Source organism: Drosophila tropicalis, unplaced genomic scaffold, assembly GCF_018151085.1.
Source record: "Drosophila tropicalis isolate 14030-0801.00 unplaced genomic scaffold, ASM1815108v1 contig_845, whole genome shotgun sequence".
NCBI lineage: Eukaryota > Metazoa > Arthropoda > Insecta > Diptera > Drosophilidae > Drosophila > Drosophila tropicalis.
Genome location: NW_027173338.1, coordinates 4917114 through 4938933, shown reverse-complemented (window position 1 = coordinate 4938933; position 21820 = coordinate 4917114). Strand labels below are relative to the sequence as shown.

General features: G+C 35.8%; 4 protein-coding genes and 1 long non-coding RNA gene across 5 annotated transcripts; 2 read left to right on the top strand and 3 right to left on the bottom strand.

Moving 5' to 3' along the window:
- Positions 1–664: 664 nt before the first annotated feature.
- Positions 665–2010, bottom strand: IFT57 (intraflagellar transport 57). The gene is made up of 3 exons (XM_068294833.1): positions 1723–2010; positions 904–1657; positions 665–810 (listed from the first exon to the last, which is right to left on the bottom strand). The coding sequence occupies exons 1-3, from the start codon at positions 2008–2010 to the stop codon at positions 665–667; spliced, it is 1188 nt and encodes a 395-aa protein (XP_068150934.1).
- Positions 2011–2540: 530 nt separating this feature from the next.
- Positions 2541–3138, top strand: Dpy-30L1 (Dpy-30-like 1). Its single transcript, XM_068295149.1, has one exon. It carries the CDS (start codon positions 2619–2621, stop codon positions 3063–3065), a length of 447 nt encoding a protein of 148 aa, XP_068151250.1. The 5' UTR covers positions 2541–2618; the 3' UTR covers positions 3066–3138.
- A 487-nt stretch (positions 3139–3625) lies between these two features.
- SMC5 (structural maintenance of chromosomes 5) lies at positions 3626–8186 on the top strand. Its single transcript, XM_068295446.1, has 10 exons — positions 3626–3819; positions 3889–4261; positions 4329–4507; positions 5138–5384; positions 5450–6644; positions 6705–7147; positions 7206–7430; positions 7497–7654; positions 7712–7829; positions 7908–8186. Exons 1-10 carry the CDS (start codon positions 3758–3760, stop codon positions 8001–8003), a joined length of 3096 nt encoding a protein of 1031 aa, XP_068151547.1. The 5' UTR covers positions 3626–3757; the 3' UTR covers positions 8004–8186.
- A 936-nt stretch (positions 8187–9122) lies between these two features.
- Positions 9123–12017, bottom strand: LOC137580476 (uncharacterized). The gene is given in 5 exon segments (XM_068294535.1): positions 9123–9817; positions 9972–10400; positions 10403–10934; positions 11002–11721; positions 11791–12017. Coding segments are annotated over 5 exon segments (2247 nt in total). The 5' UTR covers positions 11839–12017; the 3' UTR covers positions 9123–9299.
- A 341-nt stretch (positions 12018–12358) lies between these two features.
- Positions 12359–13523, bottom strand: LOC137581198 (uncharacterized). Its single transcript, XR_011033097.1, has 2 exons — positions 13140–13523; positions 12359–13010 (listed from the first exon to the last, which is right to left on the bottom strand). It is a non-coding gene; the product is annotated as an uncharacterized lncRNA (long non-coding RNA).
- Between the last annotated feature and the right edge of the window lie 8297 nt (positions 13524–21820).

The window sequence follows — 21820 nt, the reverse complement described above, 5'->3', positions numbered from 1 at the left end:
ACGCGTGCGCGCAATATTTGGAGATTTTTCAAGTTGTTGTTTTCCATTTGGTTTTGCTTTGGGAAAAACCTTTTAGCACGTTTGGCAGGCCACAAAAGTGATGAGGGGAGAGGATGGAAAAAAATCACAACAAGTTGCGGGTCGGACAACAGGCTTATCAGTCCGCAAAGTCCTCAGAGTGGGCAAACAAAGGGATGTATGTTGATGTTGATCATCATCATGAAATGTGCGCGTGCGTGGCAGGCAACACCTTTTAGGCAAACCTTTTGAGTATGGGTTTGGGTTTTGGGTTAGGTTTGGTTAGGTCATATGAGTATTATTTTTTTTCTCTCTCTCTCTCTCTCTCTCTTACTGTGTTCTTTTTGGTAGTAGTCGGCGGCGGCTCTTGTCATGTTATACGTGAGCTATTCGTGTCTTTTCTTATCTGATTCAGGATAGCAGCAGCTGATAACAATAAGGTGATAATTGACCGCCCTATTGGCTTAGCAACCAATTACGAATCTTATCAAATCAAACAAGTTCCAGTTCAACAACGTTGGTGGTCGATATTGTATCTCTTTAAGGAAAACGAGATCACCCATTCGAAGGTGTGAAAAATGTAAAGGATGTGCTAAATACAAATCATGAATATACATTTATGATCATTTTTATGTTTATCATTTATTTACATGACCCTATCGAGTATGCCCGAATGAGTTTGACGCACAATATCCTGATCGTGGGCATGCACCAGAAGAGCCACTTCCAAGTTTAAATGAGCAATATCCTCTTTGAGTTTAACAATTGATTTCTTAATCTGTTGTACAGAACCTGCAAAGAAATTGTAATTAATCGATCTAGGCTAGAAGTGGGTTTTTTTCGATAGCAAACTTTCAGTGTTGCACAATGTTATACACTACTCACTGCCATCAGACATCACTTGTCCACGACGCTCCATTTCCTCCTTTTTAAGCTCCTGCTCCATCATAATCTCATTAAGCTGAGCCATTTGCTTCTCCATATCAGCTTGTACCTGATTTTGGGCATATTGAATGCTGCTCAATTCGATAGATAGTTCTTTGTATTGCTGAATCAGGGGCTGAAGTTCGTTATTTAAATGCTTCTCACGACTCTCGATTTTCTCCAGACTAAAAGTGAATTCGCTATGCAATTTTTTTAGCTGATTCTGGGTGGGCTCTGATATTTCGGCTATATTTGATTTTAACGTATCCATTTGACTGATATGCGAACGCCAATCTCGAGCATCGGCCTTAACAAAGACCTTCAGATGTTGCAGCACCCGCTCCAGCTCCAGGCGCCATTGCTGATGATCGCTCAAGCGGTTTGAGATCTCTTGGTTGACCTCCAGATCGCCTATGGAACGCCTCTGGGGATGATTCAGCCAATTAAGTTGCTTGAAATTATGAGCCTCTAGTTCGAGATCACTGTCATCGCTTTGGGTGGCGGCATTTTGTTCATCCTCCAGCTTTTCCAATATAATCTCTGCATTGTCCTCCAGATAGTCACCGAGAAACTCCTCCTCTTGGGCAATATGTAGACGCTGAAAGGATAATTTGCTAACCTTAATGGCCTGAGTGGCCAGGCTATCCAAAACCATCAGACAAACAGAGCCACCGCCGCGTATTAACTTATTTGGTGCAAAATCTACATTTACATCCTGTAAAATTCAACAAAAATATATATACATATATTTAGATCCGATTAAATGTTCCTAATACTTACGATTTCCTCTAGAATTTGCATTATTTTCGCTATCACAGTATTCGGATCATCGGATTCCTGTGGCCTTTCCATATCCTTGCCCAGTTTTTTGCATAGCCACCAACATATCAAAGTGAACATATAAAACTGTTCACCCGGATTGGTAGCCTTGACGAAGTAGAATCTCGACAAGGGTTTCAACTTAAATTCTTTTAATAAATGTTTCTCGTAATTGAGTAATTTTAGCTTTTCCAATAGATCATCCGATTGGAAATTTTGCAATTGCTGTCCAACATCTTCTTGTTGCATTTTCGATTTTTGCAATGAAACTAAAATATTAGATAGTTAGTTAATTTTTGTTTTGGTTTTATAAGAATGTCTCCAAGGCAACCGCAGGCTTCAACTTTTCATTTCAAATGTAACGACCTATTAAAATGAAATCCAGTGGGTGCCACAGAGCTCACACAGAAATATGGGGTGAATGGTCGCATCAAAACAAAAACGTTCTTTTGACTAAATTTATAATTTATTTTTACCCTATATCAGGAGAAAAAATTTAAAAGGTCCGAAAAAAAATGATTGGGGTTTCCCCCAGCCACAATAAACTTGACCCTGGACCATGTTTCTAGTGTGACCAGTCCAAAGTCGGCGTAGTGTCATACGCGGTTAACATATGAAATACTGGCACAACCATCGGTCCATCACTAACAACAACAAATCATCTCTAGAGCTGAGAATCCATCGATAGTCTCTCCCCTCGATGGTTTTTTTAGCAATGGAAAAAAAATCGATAGTATCGATGGTTTGGTCTTTTTTATCGATACTATCGATGGAGCCTTCGATGGATTTCCCAGCTCTATTCATTTCCATTTTACAAAAAAAAGTCAACAAATCAATATTAATCTCGCGCTAAAGACATGGAAGCCAAACCGGATGAGCCCATATCACCAGCTCCGACATCAAATTCAAATGCCACTCCCAATGTGGGACCTGCGGCTACAGCAGCAGCCGGAGGAGGTGATTCGAATGCCGCCACAGTTGCCACTGGCAATGGAACCGCATCTGGAACCATGGCCAAGAAGACCACCACCAGCGGGGAGACAAGCACATTGCCCACTCGACAATATTTGGATCAAACCGTGGCCCCAGTGCTGCTGCATGGTATGCAGGCTCTGGCTCGAGAGAGACCGGCAGATCCCATTAAATTTCTGGCTTCCTATCTGCTGAAACATAATGGCTGCGAGGATTCGGGCTCGGCGGCGGCATCAGCAGCAGTAACTTCCGCCACAACAACAACAACTGCTGCAGCCACAAGCACACCATCATCAACAGCAACAGCAGCGACCACCGAAACTAGTTCTTAGTTCCCTAGATTTATAACCCCGTTAAGTTCAAAAAAGACTCTTTTTAAAATAAAGTTTACTAAATAATCATTTAGATATCTGTGGCGAGCGAGTTTTCCGTTTAGGCCCTCCATAGAGGGTCCTTTCTTGAAATCCTAAGGAAGAGCCGGCTTTTTTTTGAATTTGCTCCAAAAGTTACAAGACTATATTTCTCTACGAATAATCAGTAGGCTAGAGAGATAATAACTGATCATGAATATATTATACATAAATTATTATGAATTATATTATAAAATCTATGCATCTATGAAGTGAAGTGATAGTTCACCTCTAATGTCCCAAGAGTGTGTCGAGGCAATTATCGATACTTTATAAAATCATGAATACTGACAATTTTTATAAATCATTTGGGAAATTAATTTATGTTAGTTTCATTTGTTTATTTTCACCTTAGTATAAGTATTAGTAGTATTCAGTTTTTATTGTTTGTTACATTTTAAGACAATTGATTACAAACTCACGAGCAGCCAACAGCTGTCATCTCTAAGCGGTAGTGTCATTCTTTCTCAAGCGTCCATCTCTATTAAATTAAAATTAAATTCGCATATTTTAAATAAGGATTTAAATTAACAGGATTTTCGCACATTGTAATGGTAGTTGCTGATCTTAATTGATGTGTTCAACATTTATCTATAAGAGGAATTTCAGTCAAGATGGCAGACAATGGGATTGGAATGATTGGACGGATTAAAACTGTCTATTGTAAAGATTTTGTGTGAGTGACAATTGGCGGGACTTTCTCTCCATGCGATGCTTGATTGTTAAACAAATTATTGTTTTACAGCTCTTATAACGAAATAGCGTATTGTCCCAAGAAGTATTTAAATGTATTAACCGGGCCGAATGGCACTGGCAAGTCGACAATTGTTTCGGCCATTATCCTGGGATTCGGCGGCGAACCCCAATTGCTAAACCGATCCTCCAGCATCTCTGACTACATACAGAGTAACAAAACTCAGGCAATTATTATTATTGAAATCTATGGGCGTGGCGAAAGTGAAGTCGATGTTTTTCGTCGTACCATTAATCAGAATGGTACTTCTAAATATGCAGTCAATGACAAGGATGTCTCCAAGAAAGCGTTCCTGGCAGTCGTTTCCACCTATAATATACAAGTTAGCAACTTATGTCAGTTTTTACCACAGGACCGAGTACAGGCAAGTGGCAAATTTAAGCACATTTGATTGCATATTAAGGATTTCCTCTATATGCCCTTTCATATAGGACTTTTCAAAGATGAATCCCCAGGAGCTGCTGGTTAACACCATGTCCTCTGTGTGTGATAATGAACTAATCACAGCTTTTCAGCAATTGAAAGAAATGAGAACTCAGCAATTAAGTGCCCATGCTAATTGTGATCAGGAGAAGGACAATTTGCAGAAGAAGGAAAAACGTCTCGAACAGTAAGAAATTTGTTTTTATACTTAAAATAGTTCAAATCGACTATTGGCATATGGTTTTCAGATGAAAACTAAACAGGAATTGAAGTTAATATTAGTTTAGTTTGAGTTTTGCTAAAACTATGACTAGAGATCTTAAGTAAATTCAGCTGTGAAGACACCGAACCTCACTCTAAGTTCTTTTAGCCACCATTCCAAAAAATACCCTAAAACAATGTTAAATTTGAATTAGAAGAGAAGAAAAACTATTAAGTTTGATGTTGATGTTAAATTTTATGAGGTAAATGTAAAATTTGTTTTTATATTTGGAAATTTGTTGACCCAATTTCTATAATTTGTTTTTGGCTAGCATAGAGGAAACAACACCACCATTGAGACAATTTAAGAATATATTTTAATTGATTCGAAAGATTACTATTTTTCAAGTGTCATCAGTTCAGATATTGCTTCAATTACAACAATTGGAACTGAATTATATTCTTGTTCACATTTTTGTCAATTAAAAGATTCGTCAATTATACGATCTGAACTTAGAACTTACGTATCAATCATTAGTTATATAAACTTTATATTTTGTATTTGTATTATATATTTTGTTTGAAAGATCTGATATTAAATTTCAACTATTCTCAGATTACAAATGTCTGTTGCTCAATATCGTGATCGAGAAGAGTTGATACAAAAATCCAAAGTTTTTACTGCGAAAAAACTTTGGATTATGACTAAAATTGGTGAAGATAAATTTAAACAATACGAAATTGATATGAAAACTGTAAAAGCTAATTACGATGAATCGGAAAAAAGTTTTAAAATGCAAGTGCGAGCTTCAGATGAAATTATAAAGATATCATCAAAACTAAGAGAACAAAGTTTGGAGATGGTAAGTCAAATGTATATATACATTCATACATATATGTAAAGCCTCTACATATATTGTTTTTACAGACAAATCAGTTGACGCAATCGACAACTAGGCACACCGAAATGGAGACACAACTGTCAAATATTAAGCAGGGTATAAGGGAAAAGAAAATAGATATGGAAAGAAATATACAACTGGCTACCAAAAATGTAGATGAAGTTAAGAAAATTACAAATCTAATAACCACAAAGGAATACGAGTTGGAGCAGTTTAATGAAACTAAACCGGATTTATTGGACGATTTGGAAAATCGTAAAGCAAAAATAATAAACACACGTCAGATTGCAATTGGGCATTATAATAAGCGCAAAGAACTGGAATCAACGATTAATGAGGAAAAGATACCCGAAATTTCAGCACTGCGAAATAAAATCGAGCGCTTACAGAATGTGAGAAGTCAAAAGCAAGAAGAGATAAGTCGTAAAAATCCAAATTTGTTTAAGGCTATGAATTGGTTAGCCCAAAATAGGCATCAATACAATTGTAATGTCTATGATCCAATGATTTTGGAACTGAACATGGCTAATGACGATGAGGCAAAGTATTTGGAGAATGTGATACCATATCGGGATTTATATGCCTTCAGCTGTGAGGACAAAAGTGTGATGTCCCAGTTGATAAACGAATTGTGCGTTAAACAGAAGTTATCAGTTAATATTATATACTGTGAACCAAAGGAGATCTGTTCATTCAAGCCCACTGTGCCCTTGGATAAACTGCGTCACATGGGTTTTCATGGTTATTTGGTGGACAAGGTTTCTGGTCCGCCAGCAATTTTGAATAAACTCTGCTCAGCATATCGCATTCATAATATACCAATTGGTGGCGAAGAAGTTGCCAATTACACGTCAATGGTGCCAAAATCAATACGCGTCTTTTTCGGAGGCAATAAACGATTTAGCGTAACGACCTCAAGATATTCGGACAACACAATTATCGCCGAAACGGTTATCTCTGGCAAAAACCTTCTCATTTCTGTGGATACCAAACAGTTGAGTAAACTTCAGAAAAGATATAAGGAGGTGGTATTCGAGCAGGACTCAATGAAGAACAAATTAAGCACATGTGATCGGGAATTCGAGCGTTTGCAATTGATTTTACGTGAGGAGGGCGAGGGCAAAAAGAAAATCGAACAAAAGATCTTACATTTCAAGAATCTTGAGAACGAAGTACAAGGATTAAAAAAGAAAATCAATGATCTAGAGCAATCAGTCACATGTAAGTATTGGCATAGATTGAATCCTTAAATAATTTAATTGTTTTACAATTAACCCACAGCAAAGAGTGAACTAAAGTCTAGATTTAAACAAATTCTAATAATGGAAACCAAAAAGATGTTAGACATTGAATCCGAACTAATAAAGCAACTTAAAATTATAATAGACCAGCAATTTGAAAAGCAAATTATCCAAACTAAAGAAACTATTCACAAAATGCAGCATGAAAACCAAGCAGAAGCTCTAAAGGATAGCGAGGATTGTCTAAAAAAAGCCAGAAGTTCTGTCGAAAAGCTCATGAACTCCATTGAAGCACAAAAGCGGGAGATTGAGAGGAAAATTGACAAGATACGTGAATTGTGTAATGGTAAAATTCCAACTAACAAGGATTTTCCCTTTAAACAACAATTTACCGAAATGCAAGACTTTGATTTGGAGCAAGTTAGTGAGGCTTTGCATGATATCGAGGCAAGATTGGAATGTATGAAGAGTATTAACGCTGAGGTAAGCCAGCAAAACGATCACTAACTAAATCTTACTAACCTATTTTCGTTCTCTATAGACAATCACTCAGTATGAGCAACTGCAAGCGGAGGTTAATCAATTGAAGGAAAAAATTTATGCTTCTGCAAACCAGGGCAAAACAGTTGAAAGCCAAATGAATGTCATCTATAATCAATGGGAGCCCAAACTATTGAGCCTAATCGATGGCATTAGCTCGAAATTTAGTGATTTTATGGAATCTATAGATTATGTTGGAGAAGTTGTCCTAACTAAAGCGGATAAAGTAAGCGAACATTTAAAGAGAAAACTCTAATTTAATTTAATCCCTACATGAATTCTTATCGTTTAGTATGATTTTGGCTCGTATGGCATACAAATTATGGTCCAGTACAGAAAAGATGCTCAATTGCAAATGCTGGATAAATATGTTCAATCTGGTGGCGAACGCGCTGTGGCTATTGCCATTTACTCATTGTCTTTGCAGCATATCACCCATGTGCCATTTAGGTAATATCAACAAACCATTTTACTTTAAATATAAGTAATGTATTTGATATCTCTTAGATGCGTCGATGAGATAAATCAAGGCATGGACTCTACAAACGAACGTCGTATTTTCGATCTACTCCTTAAAGAAGCTACAAAAGAGGGCTCATCTCAATATATATTTGTGACACCAAAGGTTAATATTTCCATTTATTCGGAATTCTTTTGGCCCTTTCTCCCAATAATACAGTTTTCGTGTGCTTTATCTTTTCAGTTACTCCGTGATTTAAACTACAATGATCGCTTGTGTGTATCAATCGTTCATAATTCCAAGACTGTTCAGATTGGTACCTCGTTTCCGTTGATTTGAAACTGTTTTGTGTTACACAATTGATTTGAAGCATTAAACTACTACTATTTTTATTGCTTTAATGTTAAATTTGTAAAAAATTGTCGTTTGGTGTATTTGCTTTCTTGTAGAGGCTAGATTGTTTTTAGAGATATCGAATCAAGTTCAAATTTTCGAAAATAAACCAACACAAATAAGATAAAATATTGTAAAGTGTATTACACGTCGTCGCAGTCGTTTGAGGAATTATACATTTTTAATTCACAATCCTTTCATTGTTCCTGATGGATTGTATTGCTTTATCGGATGAGAATCACCAACTTTGTACTTCGGGATTTGAACTCAAGAACAACATTATTATTCTAGATTTATTAAGTTTCTATATAAACATTTGTTATGTTACATGATAGCGAAGATTGAAGACTTTGGCTAAAGGATTGAGAGCACTCTGAGTGTAAAATGATTTAAAAGGAGGAAACTAATAATCACCAGAATTTTATGCATTAAATCGATAATGTATTATCCATTATACAGAAATGTAAATGTTACTCTTATGCAAAATTAATATTATGATCTAGGACTTATTATGATAACGTCATAAAGAAAACATTTTGAAAAGTTTCTCCGTCTCCGTGTAGGAAATTCGCAACATAAACATAACGAAAAGGAAAAGAAAATGAATATAATAAACCAAATTTTCAATTTTAGTGGCTCAGAAGATTCAGAAACAAAGATAGTTTAAGTATTACCCTTTTAAACTTTATATCTAACTGCTTACTTTTGCAAACTGCTTAGAATTCAAGTTAATTTGAACTTCTTGCACTGCTTGAGGTCCCATTTAACTGCTTGATCAGGGCTAGCGAAACAGACTGCTTTACTCTTAATAAACATAAACAAGTTTTACTTTAAATTTAAAATCAGATAAATTGAAAAAAGGTAAACGAAATAAGCATTAAATTTTATAACTTTTGACCATTCTTGTTAATACCAAAACAATATCTCAAATGAGAGAGAAATTTATTAAAATCAACCAAACTAAATCTAGATTCAGATTTTGAATTTAAATAACAAAGATTATAAATTTGTTTAAAGAAATATTGTATATTTTTTTTTTTTTATTAAATGTTTTTCTCTGACTGTTAAAATTTATTTTTCTTAAAAACGTTCTTTTGTTTTTTTTTTTCGTTAACTAAATTATATTTGTATATATACAGTTGTTTTTGGGATCTAGATTAATATTGTTGTACAAAAAGTGACTAAATACTAATTTTAAAAGGAAACCTTGGCACATTATCTACAATATGAGGGACTATACGGCTATAAGCCCAAAATTTCCTGCTCCGATTCATCGCAGCAAATTGCCTCAGACTTATTATTATTATGCGTTTCCACAACATCATCCTCATCCTCGATTTGCTTCAATTTTGATGATTGTTTCTTTGTGTTCTTCTTCAAACGCCTTGTAACCGCTATTTGAGCCTTACGCACTGGATCATGGATACGTGAATGTCGCTTCAGATCTCCAGAGACACGAAATGTTTTCTCGCATACTGTACACTTGTGTGGTCTCTCGCCGGTATGGACTTTGATGTGACTTAGTAGATACGAACTGGCTCTGAAGGTCTTATCGCAATACTCGCACGCATAATTCCGCTCACTTGTATGGATGCGACGATGAAGAACAAGCGAATATCGACGGGAGAAGTTTTTGCCACAGAATTCGCACATGTGGGCCTTGAGATCACTGTGTCGGGATATGACATGATATTTCAAATCGCCCCAAAGACGACATCTGTGATCGCAGTGCTCGCACTTGAATGGTTTGTCATCAGAATCTGGAAAGAGGATTTAAAATCACTTTATACATATAAATATTTCACGATAAAGGATCCTTACACCGAAATTTGATCAATTATTTATCGATTTTTCTTAAAGTTTATGAAACAGTTTAAACTCCTTTCTAGTTAATATAGGGAACTAAATACTTACGTCTCTTTTCATGTGCATTGAGAGCACTCTGGGTGTAAAAGGATCTCTCGCAGGTGCCGCACTTGTGGGTACGCTGCTCATTGTGCGTGAATTGATGATATTTCAAGGCATTGTATGAATTGAAATTTCTTACACATTTCGCACAATAATATTTCCTTCTCGACTTCGATGCTGGATCATTGTCATCTTCGGGAATTGCATCCATCTCATTGGGCTCAATGCTGTTGGCATCTTCCCAGTTCTCGTTGTAAGGTGAGGCAGGCGCACTGTCTAGCAAATCATCGTCCTCCAGTTTCAATGGTTCATTAAGCACAAGGGGTGATCTTTGCAATTGCTCAATGGATGAACCCCGTGTATGTGTAAGTGGTGGAGTTGGTGGGGGGTGGAGTACAGCAGGTCGAGGGGGTTGATAACTGGGGGGGGAGATTTTGTCACCTCATTTAAGTTCTGTTCGAATGTTTCTACAGTTGGAGGAATCGTTGTCTGCGGTTGGAAAGCCGATGGTAGTGGGGCTGGAGGTTCGGCTGTTGTTACTTCCTGTGGTGGGGCCTGTGATGGTGGTGGCGGTGGTTCACCAGGCAGTAATAGCCCAGAAAAAGCAATATCACTGAAATTATTATTAAACCACGTTGGACGCATGCCACTTGAGGCCAATTCCAAATCCACCAGCTCATCGCAGGTGTCCTCAATGGATACTTTATCGACTACGTTGCGTATGCCTTCCAACATGTCCTCCGTATCGCTGAATTCCACATCATCGACAGCCACATCGTGAGTGACAGCATTGGAGGCGACAATCGGAGGAGCTTTAACAGGTGATTCATCGCCAGCATGGATAACCATATTGACACCGCCTACATCGTCATCGACATCATTGACATGATGAGTGTGATGCATATTGTGGAAATTCTCAAAATTCAATTGAACATCATGGAAAACCTGAACCAATTTGGCCTGCTCCTGCTGCAATAGGAATTGACCATTTAGGAATTTAAATTATAGGATAAAAAATGTACCCAAATGGACTTACCTTATCCTCCACGGATAGACCACACATATCCAGTGGTTCCTTTTGCTGTTGTTGGGATGGCAATTGCTCCTGTTCTTGTACCGTATGCAAACTCTGTGGCATAGTCGTCGGCGGTTCATAGTGGGCCTTGAGATGGGCAAAGAAATCCAATTGAGTGTGAACAGCAAAGCCGCATATCTCACAGCTGTACATGGCTGTTGGAATCGTTTCACCAACTGAAATCGGTTTAAGTTGCTGTTGCTGCTGCTGCTGTTGTTCTTGATGTTGGTGATGATGCAGTTCCTGCTCCATAATATCCGATTCAAGGTTGCCCTTAAGTTTACGTGATATACGCTTCTTGTGGGGCAACACCTTGCGGGCATTTGTGGCATGTGCGGCAGCGGCATTACTGTACAATAGATCATCATCAATTGGCACAGTGGGTTCTATAACCAAAGCGGGAAATGCAGGCTGTCCCCCCTGATCCAAGGGTGCTTGAGCCACCACATCATCCTCCACATGTTTGTTGACAAATTGAAATATGGAATTATGGAAATTCATATCCGGAGTTAAAGAGTCACCCGTTACATTGCCTTGATCAGAGGTAACAATTCCCCCAGCTGCGCTTGGTCTTGTGGTGCTTAAATTCGTAGGTCCTTCCGATTTAGGGAAGACGCCTGTGTCTATTAGATCCATAATGAAATTGTTTGGATCTCGCATGAGATCCGAGGCGAGCAGAGTCTAAAATATCATCAGAATGTCAATTTTAATCAGGTATTTTACGGAACTGTAGTAACAAGAAACACTTACATGATCATGGTCTATAAATTGTTGGGCGTCCACCTCTTTGCGCTCCATTTTGTCCTTGAATAAATGAAGGATCTGTAATTATTTGAGAGTCCCCAAGTTGCTGGGTAAGTGTGGACTTCTCAACGTTATGTTTTAAACTCATAAAATTTCTTAAAACTGCTGAATTCACATTTTAAAAGTAAACAAAAACAATCTGGAACTGTTTACGGCTCGTTCCTCTTCTTCTTGCTCCCCTTAACCGACTATCGATTAACTATTATATCGACAGCGTGTTAACTCGATATGATATCGATAAATTTAGAGAAAGCGCTCAATTTAAATGATTAAAAAAGAAAACTATTAAGAACAGCGCTATTATTATTATTTAAAGTTATAAATAAGTTGAAAAACAAAACAATGTTTCAGATTCAGATTTAGGCATGTCCTGAAAATCTTTAAAAAACAAAGCTAAACGAGAGATTATTGCAGACCATTAATATTGCTTCGGCTTAGTTTGTAAAAAAAAAAAAAAAAATGAAAATATAACCATAATTATATTATAGAACCGTTTAATATAAATATCATAATACGTTTTTAACAAAAAATTTATTTTTGTACTTTAACTTCAGCATCTGTTTTACTTATATTTGATGCTTTAGCTGTGAGAACCTTATCATAACTCGGTAACAAATTACAGGAAGTTTTACTATTAATAAAACTGCGAATAAGCAAATATTGATATTCACTCAAATTCGCCTCGTCGAGAAGCGGCAGGACTTCGGTGGCATTGATTTCGGCAGGCATTGAAATTGATTTTGAGTGTCCTGAGCTCAAGGCAGAAGCTATAAACTCGTCATTAAGTCTTGCTTGTTTTATCCTCTCAGAACACTCTATGAAATCTATCTCCAAGTCCAGTTGATTATTATTATTATTATTATTTTTTGGTGGTATCTGCGACATTTTATAGGCACAAATTCTTTCCTTTTGATCGAACCATTTAGAATGATACTTAATAAGATGATATCTACGTCTGTTGAATTTTTTCCATTTAGCTGCAATCCTTTTACATACATAGTGAAGGCGTTTTTCTAGTTCGCCCAACTCGGGATTGTAGCCGTGACTTTCTATCTTTTCTCGTAGAACTTCAATTACGTTTTTCGCTCTTCCCAAAGAGGTTCCCCTTTGTGTGCACCACAGATTGAGAACATATAAGCGTGTAAATACGCACTCATAAAATGTGCCTGTTAGAGATAAAGCCAAATCAATCTGGATTAGTTGTGACCAAAATAACAAAGATGGTGAACAAAAGGACATAATTTGATCCTCTCTGTCGTTCCAAGATCCGTTTAATGGTTAAATTCTCTGCTTACATTGATTGTTATCGGCATTACCAGTGTCCAGTGGTCTTTTGCCGGCCTTGCGGGGAGAAGTTACATCTGAAGCGATTTGCCAGACTTCATCATCATTGATTATTAATTCATCTTCTTGTTTTATTTCATGATCAAGAAGTGGAGTGCATTGGAATTCAGAAGTGATGACCTCCGCCAGCTCTGCGTCGCATGACTCCTCCACTTTTATGTCAGTTGATGGAACCGTTTCCATCTCCATTAGATCTTGAATCTATAGAGAGTAAATTATTTAGTACTAACTATAGAAAACAATGTTTAAGTAGCTCAGATTAGTGCAATATTTTGACCGCTTTAATTGAATAATAATTTAAAAATCTAATTTTGGTTTAACCAGCTGTGAATAAATGTTCGATGTCAATCTTGTTTGTTATCGATAGTTTATATCGATTACCCTGTAAATAACAGCGATGACTCATTTTCGGCGCGAAATTTAATTAAAATATTTTTGTCATATACAACTAAAAATTTGGTTTTAAAATAAATCATATGTATCTGAAAACTAAGAAAGAAGGAGGAAAAAACAAAAAGCTTTAAAATTGCTTGTACTTAAAAAAAATAAACATCTTAGTCATGGGTAAAGAGCAATTTCTCATTTAAGAGTAATCATGTGTCATGTGAATAATTTAATATTCTAATTAATTAACATTACATTTTATATGTAGAATCATTCAATACTGTTTCTCCCAATCCAATCTCTATAGAGGCTAACTTGTGTGAATAAGCCATGCGTTTTTGCTTTTTTGTTTGTCAAGTTAAATGATAAAATTCCAATTAAATAGAATTTAATAGTATTAGGATTACTTTCGGGCACATGGATACCCATTAAGGAGCTGCCTGGTCCAAAATTCTCACTCGTATAGCCAAAAACTAGAAAACAAAAACTTTGAAAAGTATTGATAAGTGTGCTTGCCCTTTGATGCGACGATGGCGGTGTTCCAATGGAGAACCAATCAATTCCAATCGCTGGCCCCTATATCGTGAGGGCTCATCCTTGGGTAGCACACAAATGGGCCACAGGTCGGTTTAATTTGCCCACTGCAAGGTCATGATCGCTGGCCTTCCGATAGTTAGGATGAATAGCTACTTCCTCGAACTTGTAGCCGACTTCAGAGCCGCCTTGTCCATGCTGATCGAAGTAAACCGAGTCAATGTCATTTATGACACACTGTGCTGGCAGAATGACATGGAGCCGTGTGATGAGCATCGATACACATAGGAATTGATTGATTTCTCCTCCTCGCACTATTCCCATCCAAGGGTATTCCCCATCGCTGATGAGTGATTGTGCGTTTAAGAATTGTCCTTCGTTCACATTTCCACAGTGTTCGAATAAACACATTGACTACTTTGATTACAATTTTTATGAAATTAGAATAAGCCGGGCTAAAGCTACAAACAAGTTCTAAATACTCACCAGTCAATAGAATTGTTAAAAGAAGAGCTATCAACAGCATTTGATCCCATCTGATGCTTTGACAACTTTGCCAAATTTGATAAAGATCGGGTGACTATATCATATAGCTCCCATAAGAACGATCGGTGGAAAACAGTGACTATGATCAATATCTTCGTTATTTCCTATGATTGTAGGCCATTCTTTCGCAAACATAAGTCTTTTTAGATAAAACGTTCTTCCACATTGATGGCTAATAGGTAAGAAAAGAGTTACCAAAAAAGTTGCAAGGGTATACAAACTTTAACGCGGTCGAAGTTAGCCCCGGCCCTCTGGTTATTAACTATATTTGTACTCAACTATCCAAATGAAAAGGGCTATCTAGTTGGGAAAGATTCCGCCCTATGATTAGATAATTACATATGCATATTTATACTTGAGTCAGTCAAGTCGATTGAGACACATCTGTTCTCTCTTTTTTGGATGACTTAACCGATTATTTTGTTGTTGGTCGTGTGACATTTAGTTGTCCAACATTGTTTAGTTCACAATATTTGAGACAATGTACTTACACTTGGACAATGTATTAACTATTAGCTAGTGATTATTTCGCCAAGTTTCAAAAGCCTCAAATAATTGAATTTCAAAATGTTCGTTTTAGTTTGACTAAATTATGAATCAATTTGAGCGATTCTTAGTAAATAGAAGAAATATATATAGATATAGGTACATATAGGCAAAATCTGTTTAATTGATGTTTGAATTTCAATCACTTGCAGATCAAAGTGCAGCACTTTGAATCCATTCCACTTGAGAAATTTCGCCTCCTTCTACAAATCGTGCGGGGTGTTATGTTGATGGATTTCTCCCTATATGTTATTGTTATGATTCGTATGAATTTTATCATGAGAAATTGCCTTAAAATCATCTAAAACCAAACAACGAAATGTGTTTGAGAATCTTTTTCTTTTACAATTCGAATCTCTTGTGGGTATTTATTTTTACACTCAACCACAGATCGAGCAGATTGGATCAAGAGAAAAGATCAGTGTTAAAATTATGTTGTCTAATAATTGTTTATTAAACATTTAAAGGCTTTAGCAAAATTATTAAGCAGCCGTTGCTAAAAGTCTATAAAATTTTACGATTATGCCCCCGAAACCACAATGGGAACATATGGTCCAACCACTGAGTTGGCTCCGATCGGTTGGAGAGGTGGAGGGTAATTTGTTGGCTCGCTAAGCCCAGTGATCCGTTTACCATAAATATGTTGATATATCACAGAGCAGGATTAGCTTCCTGTTTGCAACCATATGGAGTATTGCCCCTCAAGATGACTTTACAGACAAAAGGGAGTTGGGGAATGAAATGCATTGAGGATTATCTACATGGAGCATATGTATGTATGAGAATGTGAAGTGTTAATTTGTTGATGATTATGATGATGATGTTTGTTGTTCAATTTTATGACTCTACAAATTGGTTCAGTATGGATATATATACCTTAATGTCCTTTAATATAGAACTTGAACTCTCTATAAGAAATGCTTTTAGTTTGTATTTGGTTTCTATATTCCTTATTCTCTTTAACATTTCTATAGTTTTGTCATTATTTGCATTTAGATTCGATGTTTATTTTTTTAGATTTTCGCTTTGCTTTTTCTATATTTCAAAATATTTTCTTTTCATTAAAGGAAAATGCAAATGGAAACAATTCCAACGCCCTTTTTCAGCAGCTGGGATTGTTTTTCAGTTTTCATTGTTAATTCCTACCTGCCTCTTGTTTATTTGCCTTTGCCCACCACCAACGCATTTGATTTCGAAATTGTTGTGTTTGTTTTTTGAAAATCTGTTCGTTTTATTATTTTTCTTCTTCGTTCTATTCAGGTTTCTTTAAATATTTTTCACAAATATGCCAAGTCAATATTTGATTAAAAATTTGTTCAGGATAGCAAAACAGATTTTCGGTTTCTTACAAATTTTCAATGTGCTCGTTAGAAATAGCTAAAAAAAAAACACAATCTCTTATAAATACATACATACATATATGTAGGTATACTGTATTGTATTGTATGTAAGTATTATATGCCATAATGTCATTATTATTATAAGCGTGCTTTTTTGTGGATACAACAATAAGAGAAGTAACATGACACAGAAGAGGAAAAAAAAGAAATATGCGAAACTTTAGGGGGACCCCCCACAATAATACATTATAACAAGGCAGAAGGCAACCAGGCAGGCAGGCAGGCAAGAGGAAGGATGATGGAAAAGGAAAGGAAAGGAAACATGCAAGTGTCCAAGTGCCTTCTTTTGTTCTTCGTCACGTACTGCTGCGGTGCACTTGCGCCAGCAAAATGTTACAAAACCACCTACCTTCCTATGCTGAAGCCAACCCCAACCCCAAACCCAAACCCAACCCCAAACCCAACCCACTCCTTCCACACTCAAAACGAATCCAACGATGCCCTCAAGTTTCCACACACACACACACACAGAAAAGCAGGAGTGGGGTGACGCTGCAGAAGAGGAAACGGAAACAGCCACAACAAGAAGTAACAATAATAACAACAACAACAACGACCAGTCTCATCAAGAGCCGTTCGATTGACGAGTAGACTCTTTTTTTTTATTTTTATTTTATTTATTATCATAAAATACCCTTACAGGGTAGAAAACTTGTTCATTGATTTTATCAAAGCTGTCATCAAAAGTAGTTAAATACTCGTTCTTGTGATATCAGAAGTGTTTTGATATTATGTTTTCTAAAAATGCTTATGAGTTCCAAAGTATAATTACAAATATTGATTATTGCTCTATAAATGTACTTAAAATAGTTAATATTCAAATACAACTTGTCGCAATATTAGAAAATAAGAATTATATAAACAATACTAATAATTTTAAATCGGATTTTGATGAAATTTTAAGTGTTGCTCGATACAAAGATTGAATTTAAGTGTACCAAATTTGATAGCATAAGGTGGAAAATTACGGGAGATAATCCAGTTACGGGGGTGCAAAAAGGCTTGGCAAAAATTTGAAACAAACTTGATTATTTGACATTCCACACGAGTCCACAAAGAAAATTTGGTGGCTATAGCTTTTATATTTCTCGAGATCTAAGTGTTCATACGGACGGACAAACGGACATGGCTAGATCGACTCGCCTGTTGATGCTGATCAAGAATATACCATACTTAATATATACTTTATGGGGACAGATTGGCTTCCTTATGCCTATTGTATATATTTTGGCGACTTTAATATATCTTTTCACCATATAGGTAAAATATACATGTAGAGGTACATTGATATATCTTTTAATACGTATTGTTCTCTGAAATGTTTTTCATATATTTCAATATTATGCCAAATGTTTCTCGAAATGCCCAATTTTCAAACGAATTACTATTATCTTTAAAATGTTTTTCGAAGGTGTATTTAAATGTTTTATGCATTTTTGTGAATATCTAAGAAAAAAAACTCTTAGTGTGTTTGTTGATTAAAATTTTACGAAATTTCTTTTAGAGGAAAGTTTCAAATTCATATAAATTACTTAAATGGGTTTTCTTCGTTGGAAAACATTTGTTTTTCGATTTTTTTCCCAAAAGGTAATTCGAAATTTTAATACTTTGGGAGATATGACGGTTTTTGTAATCATGTAAATTTTATCATTTTTTTTACTATAAATTTATATTAATATTTAGGTAATATGTAGCTCTAAATGAATATTAAGTTTAAAGGTTGAAATCACTATGACTCCCCCAATTTATTCTAATTTAAGTAAAAGTTTGTTAAATGGGTCCATAGATTTGATGAAAGATACAAAAATTCGTTTATATTCTAATTTAATATTTAAAACATAGAACCAAAAAGAATTTTAAGTCCATTAGAAATGATTGCCATCTAAATTTTAGTTTTGAAAGAGAACATTTTTGTGGGAATTCTTCCGAAACTTGTTGTTTTTATTGCATCCTTTGTTTTTTAAATTTCATGGTAAATCCATCATTATCAAACCCAATATAATCGTTTCATATAAAGTTACCGTCATTCATTGTTCGAGTGTATACAATATTGAAAAATTTTCCCTTTTGTTGCTAAAGGCGGTTTATAAATTAAAAAAAAAAAAGCAACAATAGCTGAAAATTCTAAAACAAAAAAAGAAAATGCAAAAACAAACAGTGTATAGTATACATATATACATGTTTATAGGGCGATGGTGGAGGTGGCGTGCCCACGCCCACATTCAGAACTGCTACTGTTGGTGCTGCTGCTGCATAAATATTGTCAACAACAAATACGAGAGGTTGGCTTGTCTGGGGTTTTTTTTTTTGTCCCCATTCTCTGCTCACGTCTTCTCGCTTTCTCTGTCTCTCTGGCTCTTGCCCCAATCATTTTGTGCTCATCTCAGCGAAAAATGTGTTGACGCAATTGTCACGTGCTTTTCTACAGCCTGTCGTCCCCCTGCCTCTCCCTTTCTCTCACAAGTTTGTGTGTCCTGTGCCCAAAAAGGATGCTGCTGGCTGGCTAAGGCACGCGCAGTGTTTTTTATAGTTGTTTTTTTTTTTCTTTCTTTATACATCCAACACACACACACACACACAAACACGTACATGTGGATGCATAGCATGGAAGGATGTGTCTCGTGCCACTTTCTCGAGATGTCCTGCGACTAAGTGCAATGCAGTAATGTTAGAGTGGCGACGGTAATCAGATCTTGAATGAAAGGCTATGCTAAGAGAATAATGTGCAGTTTTGTTGGTTAATATTATATAATAAAGGATGCTAGATAAACATCATTTCTAAAAAGAGTTTATTGCAAACATAAGATAAAGTTAAAGATCTCTTAGATCACAAGGACAGACAGCGTTCTCTAGGGCCAAATCAATTCACTTAGCTAAAGGACATCATTCGTAAGCCGCAGTGTTTGGTTGTAGAAATGAGGGATACAAAATTGTCGTGAAATACATTTTATAATAGTTATTGCAAAATATATTATATTTTTCTTTAGATGTATCGAGGGGGGATCCTTTGCGGTCTGGATTGTTAACTTTTTTTCGACACACAACTAAGAAGTTTCAATTTTGATAAATTCTCTACTAACAAAATACCAAGCCGAAAATTTTAATTTCTTTACATTTTCTAAAGACTTTTCCAACATCTGTCAATAGAAATATTATTTAAAGGAACATTTTAATAAGTTAAGTGAGATTTGGCCATTTGATTAAGTGATCCTAAGAAACTAATTGAATTTGAATGCTTAGTTAAACGATTAAAAAGTGTTTTGAGAAACTCCTGTTAAGCTCTGTATAAAATTTACAATTGTCAAATTGAAACCCAAGATTTTCTTCCAAATACTTTAAAAACTCAAAAGAAATCAAATTTGGTTTGTAAACTTAATGAGCTTACGAATTCCTGGCATTCATAGCTTGAAGCATTTTTTGTTGGAGGACTTCTGAAAAGTGATCACTTGAGAACGGAATGAGTTTTGGAATTATGATTTAAACTGTATTGAAACTTGCACTTTTCGGAATTACGTTCTGAGTTTTTGCAGCCAGTTTTAAAAACGTGGTTAAGAGATAAACAAAAAAATGACAAAAACATTGCCTGTGAGGCAAGTGTGAAATGTCTTAAAGTTATGCGAATTTGGAACAGTCTAATTAGTACGATATTCTTAATAGCCCACATATATCATCATAAATTGTATGGCCAAACAAAAGCCTATAATGAAGTAAGCTAGAAAAATACTAAAATTATAACTAGATGTCTTCTACATCCCCTAAACATCTGCTCCAAGTCAAGGAATCATATGTGTCTTGTAACTTTTTTTGGAGTATTTTATTACATTAACTTAACAAACGATTCAATCTAACTGTTGAGATTTGTTCGGGTCCATAAAACTGCAAAATTTAAAATGTTCTTCATATCGAGAACTCACTGACAACACCCACCCAGTGAGTAAGTAAGTGCAACTGGAACTGAAACTGGAACTGGAACTGATCGGTTACACACTAGAGCATTTGCCTTTTCATTTTTTTCCTCCTTGATTAAGTTGTCTCTGTGCGGTTTGCTATATAAAAACCTAGCACATGGCTGCATATGTTGGCATATAAATAAAGTATATACATATATCGTATGCGGATAGGAGGCAGGATATGGCGATTTGGTATCGTTCAACTGGTTGCAGCTTGCCTGAAACTAATTCTGATTCGTCATGCAGATTTCGATACATTAAATGCAATCATTTGACAACAGGACGAAAATATTTTCATCCATTGTGTCCTAACAATTGTGTGAGATGCAGTTGGGACTCCCCCCCAAAGCGTAACTAATTCATGATGAGGACATGTGTGTGTGTGTGTGTGTGTGTGTGTATGTATTGTATGTGCCCGATACAATAAGGTTTGACTTTTCGACATCGTCTTCATTTTGACTGTGTGAAATCGTGAAACGACACAACGCCTGGGAGCTGGCGATAATTGCTCGTTAGTAGCCAAACCCTGCACATTTAAGCATCCATTCTTCCACTTAGATTCATTATCCTGCTGTGTTCGAGTAAGATGTCTGCACTATGTTGATAAAGGAATTATAAAAGACATTTTATTTTGATATAAGCAGTATCTTGTGAAAAATTGAAATGTTTTACTAAAACTGAAATGGAATAGGAGAAAAACTTGGGCGAAAGTCTTCGGAATTAATATATATAAAAACCAATATGACCCATGTTATCTATATACATATATCTATTTCACTCTTCAATTTCATATTTATTTATTAATTATTTTTAATGAATATTCCCAAGATAAGTAAAACAGTCTAAACCTAACTTATCAACTGTTCAATCATATTTAAGATCTTTAAATGCTTTTTTACCTTAAACTTAACCGTATTCTCTTAGAAGCTCATTAGATATTAAGATTGCAAAATGGAACAGGATTTCATGACTTATTGTTTGCTCAATGAACACATTGATCATCGATTAACTAGGATTACCGCAAAGAATGTCGACCAAATGACACAACTTTAATTCAGATTTACAGGATACAGAAATTGGCAGGAGTATTCGCATATAAGCATAAGAATGTGAAAATCTGAATGTGGTTTAATAATACCCTTGCAGAGGGTATTATAAAATTGGTCAGATGTTTGTAACGCACAGAAGGAGACGTTTCCGACCCCATAAAGTATATATATTCTTGATCAGCATGAGAAGCTGAGTTGATATAGCCATGTCCGTCTGTCCGTC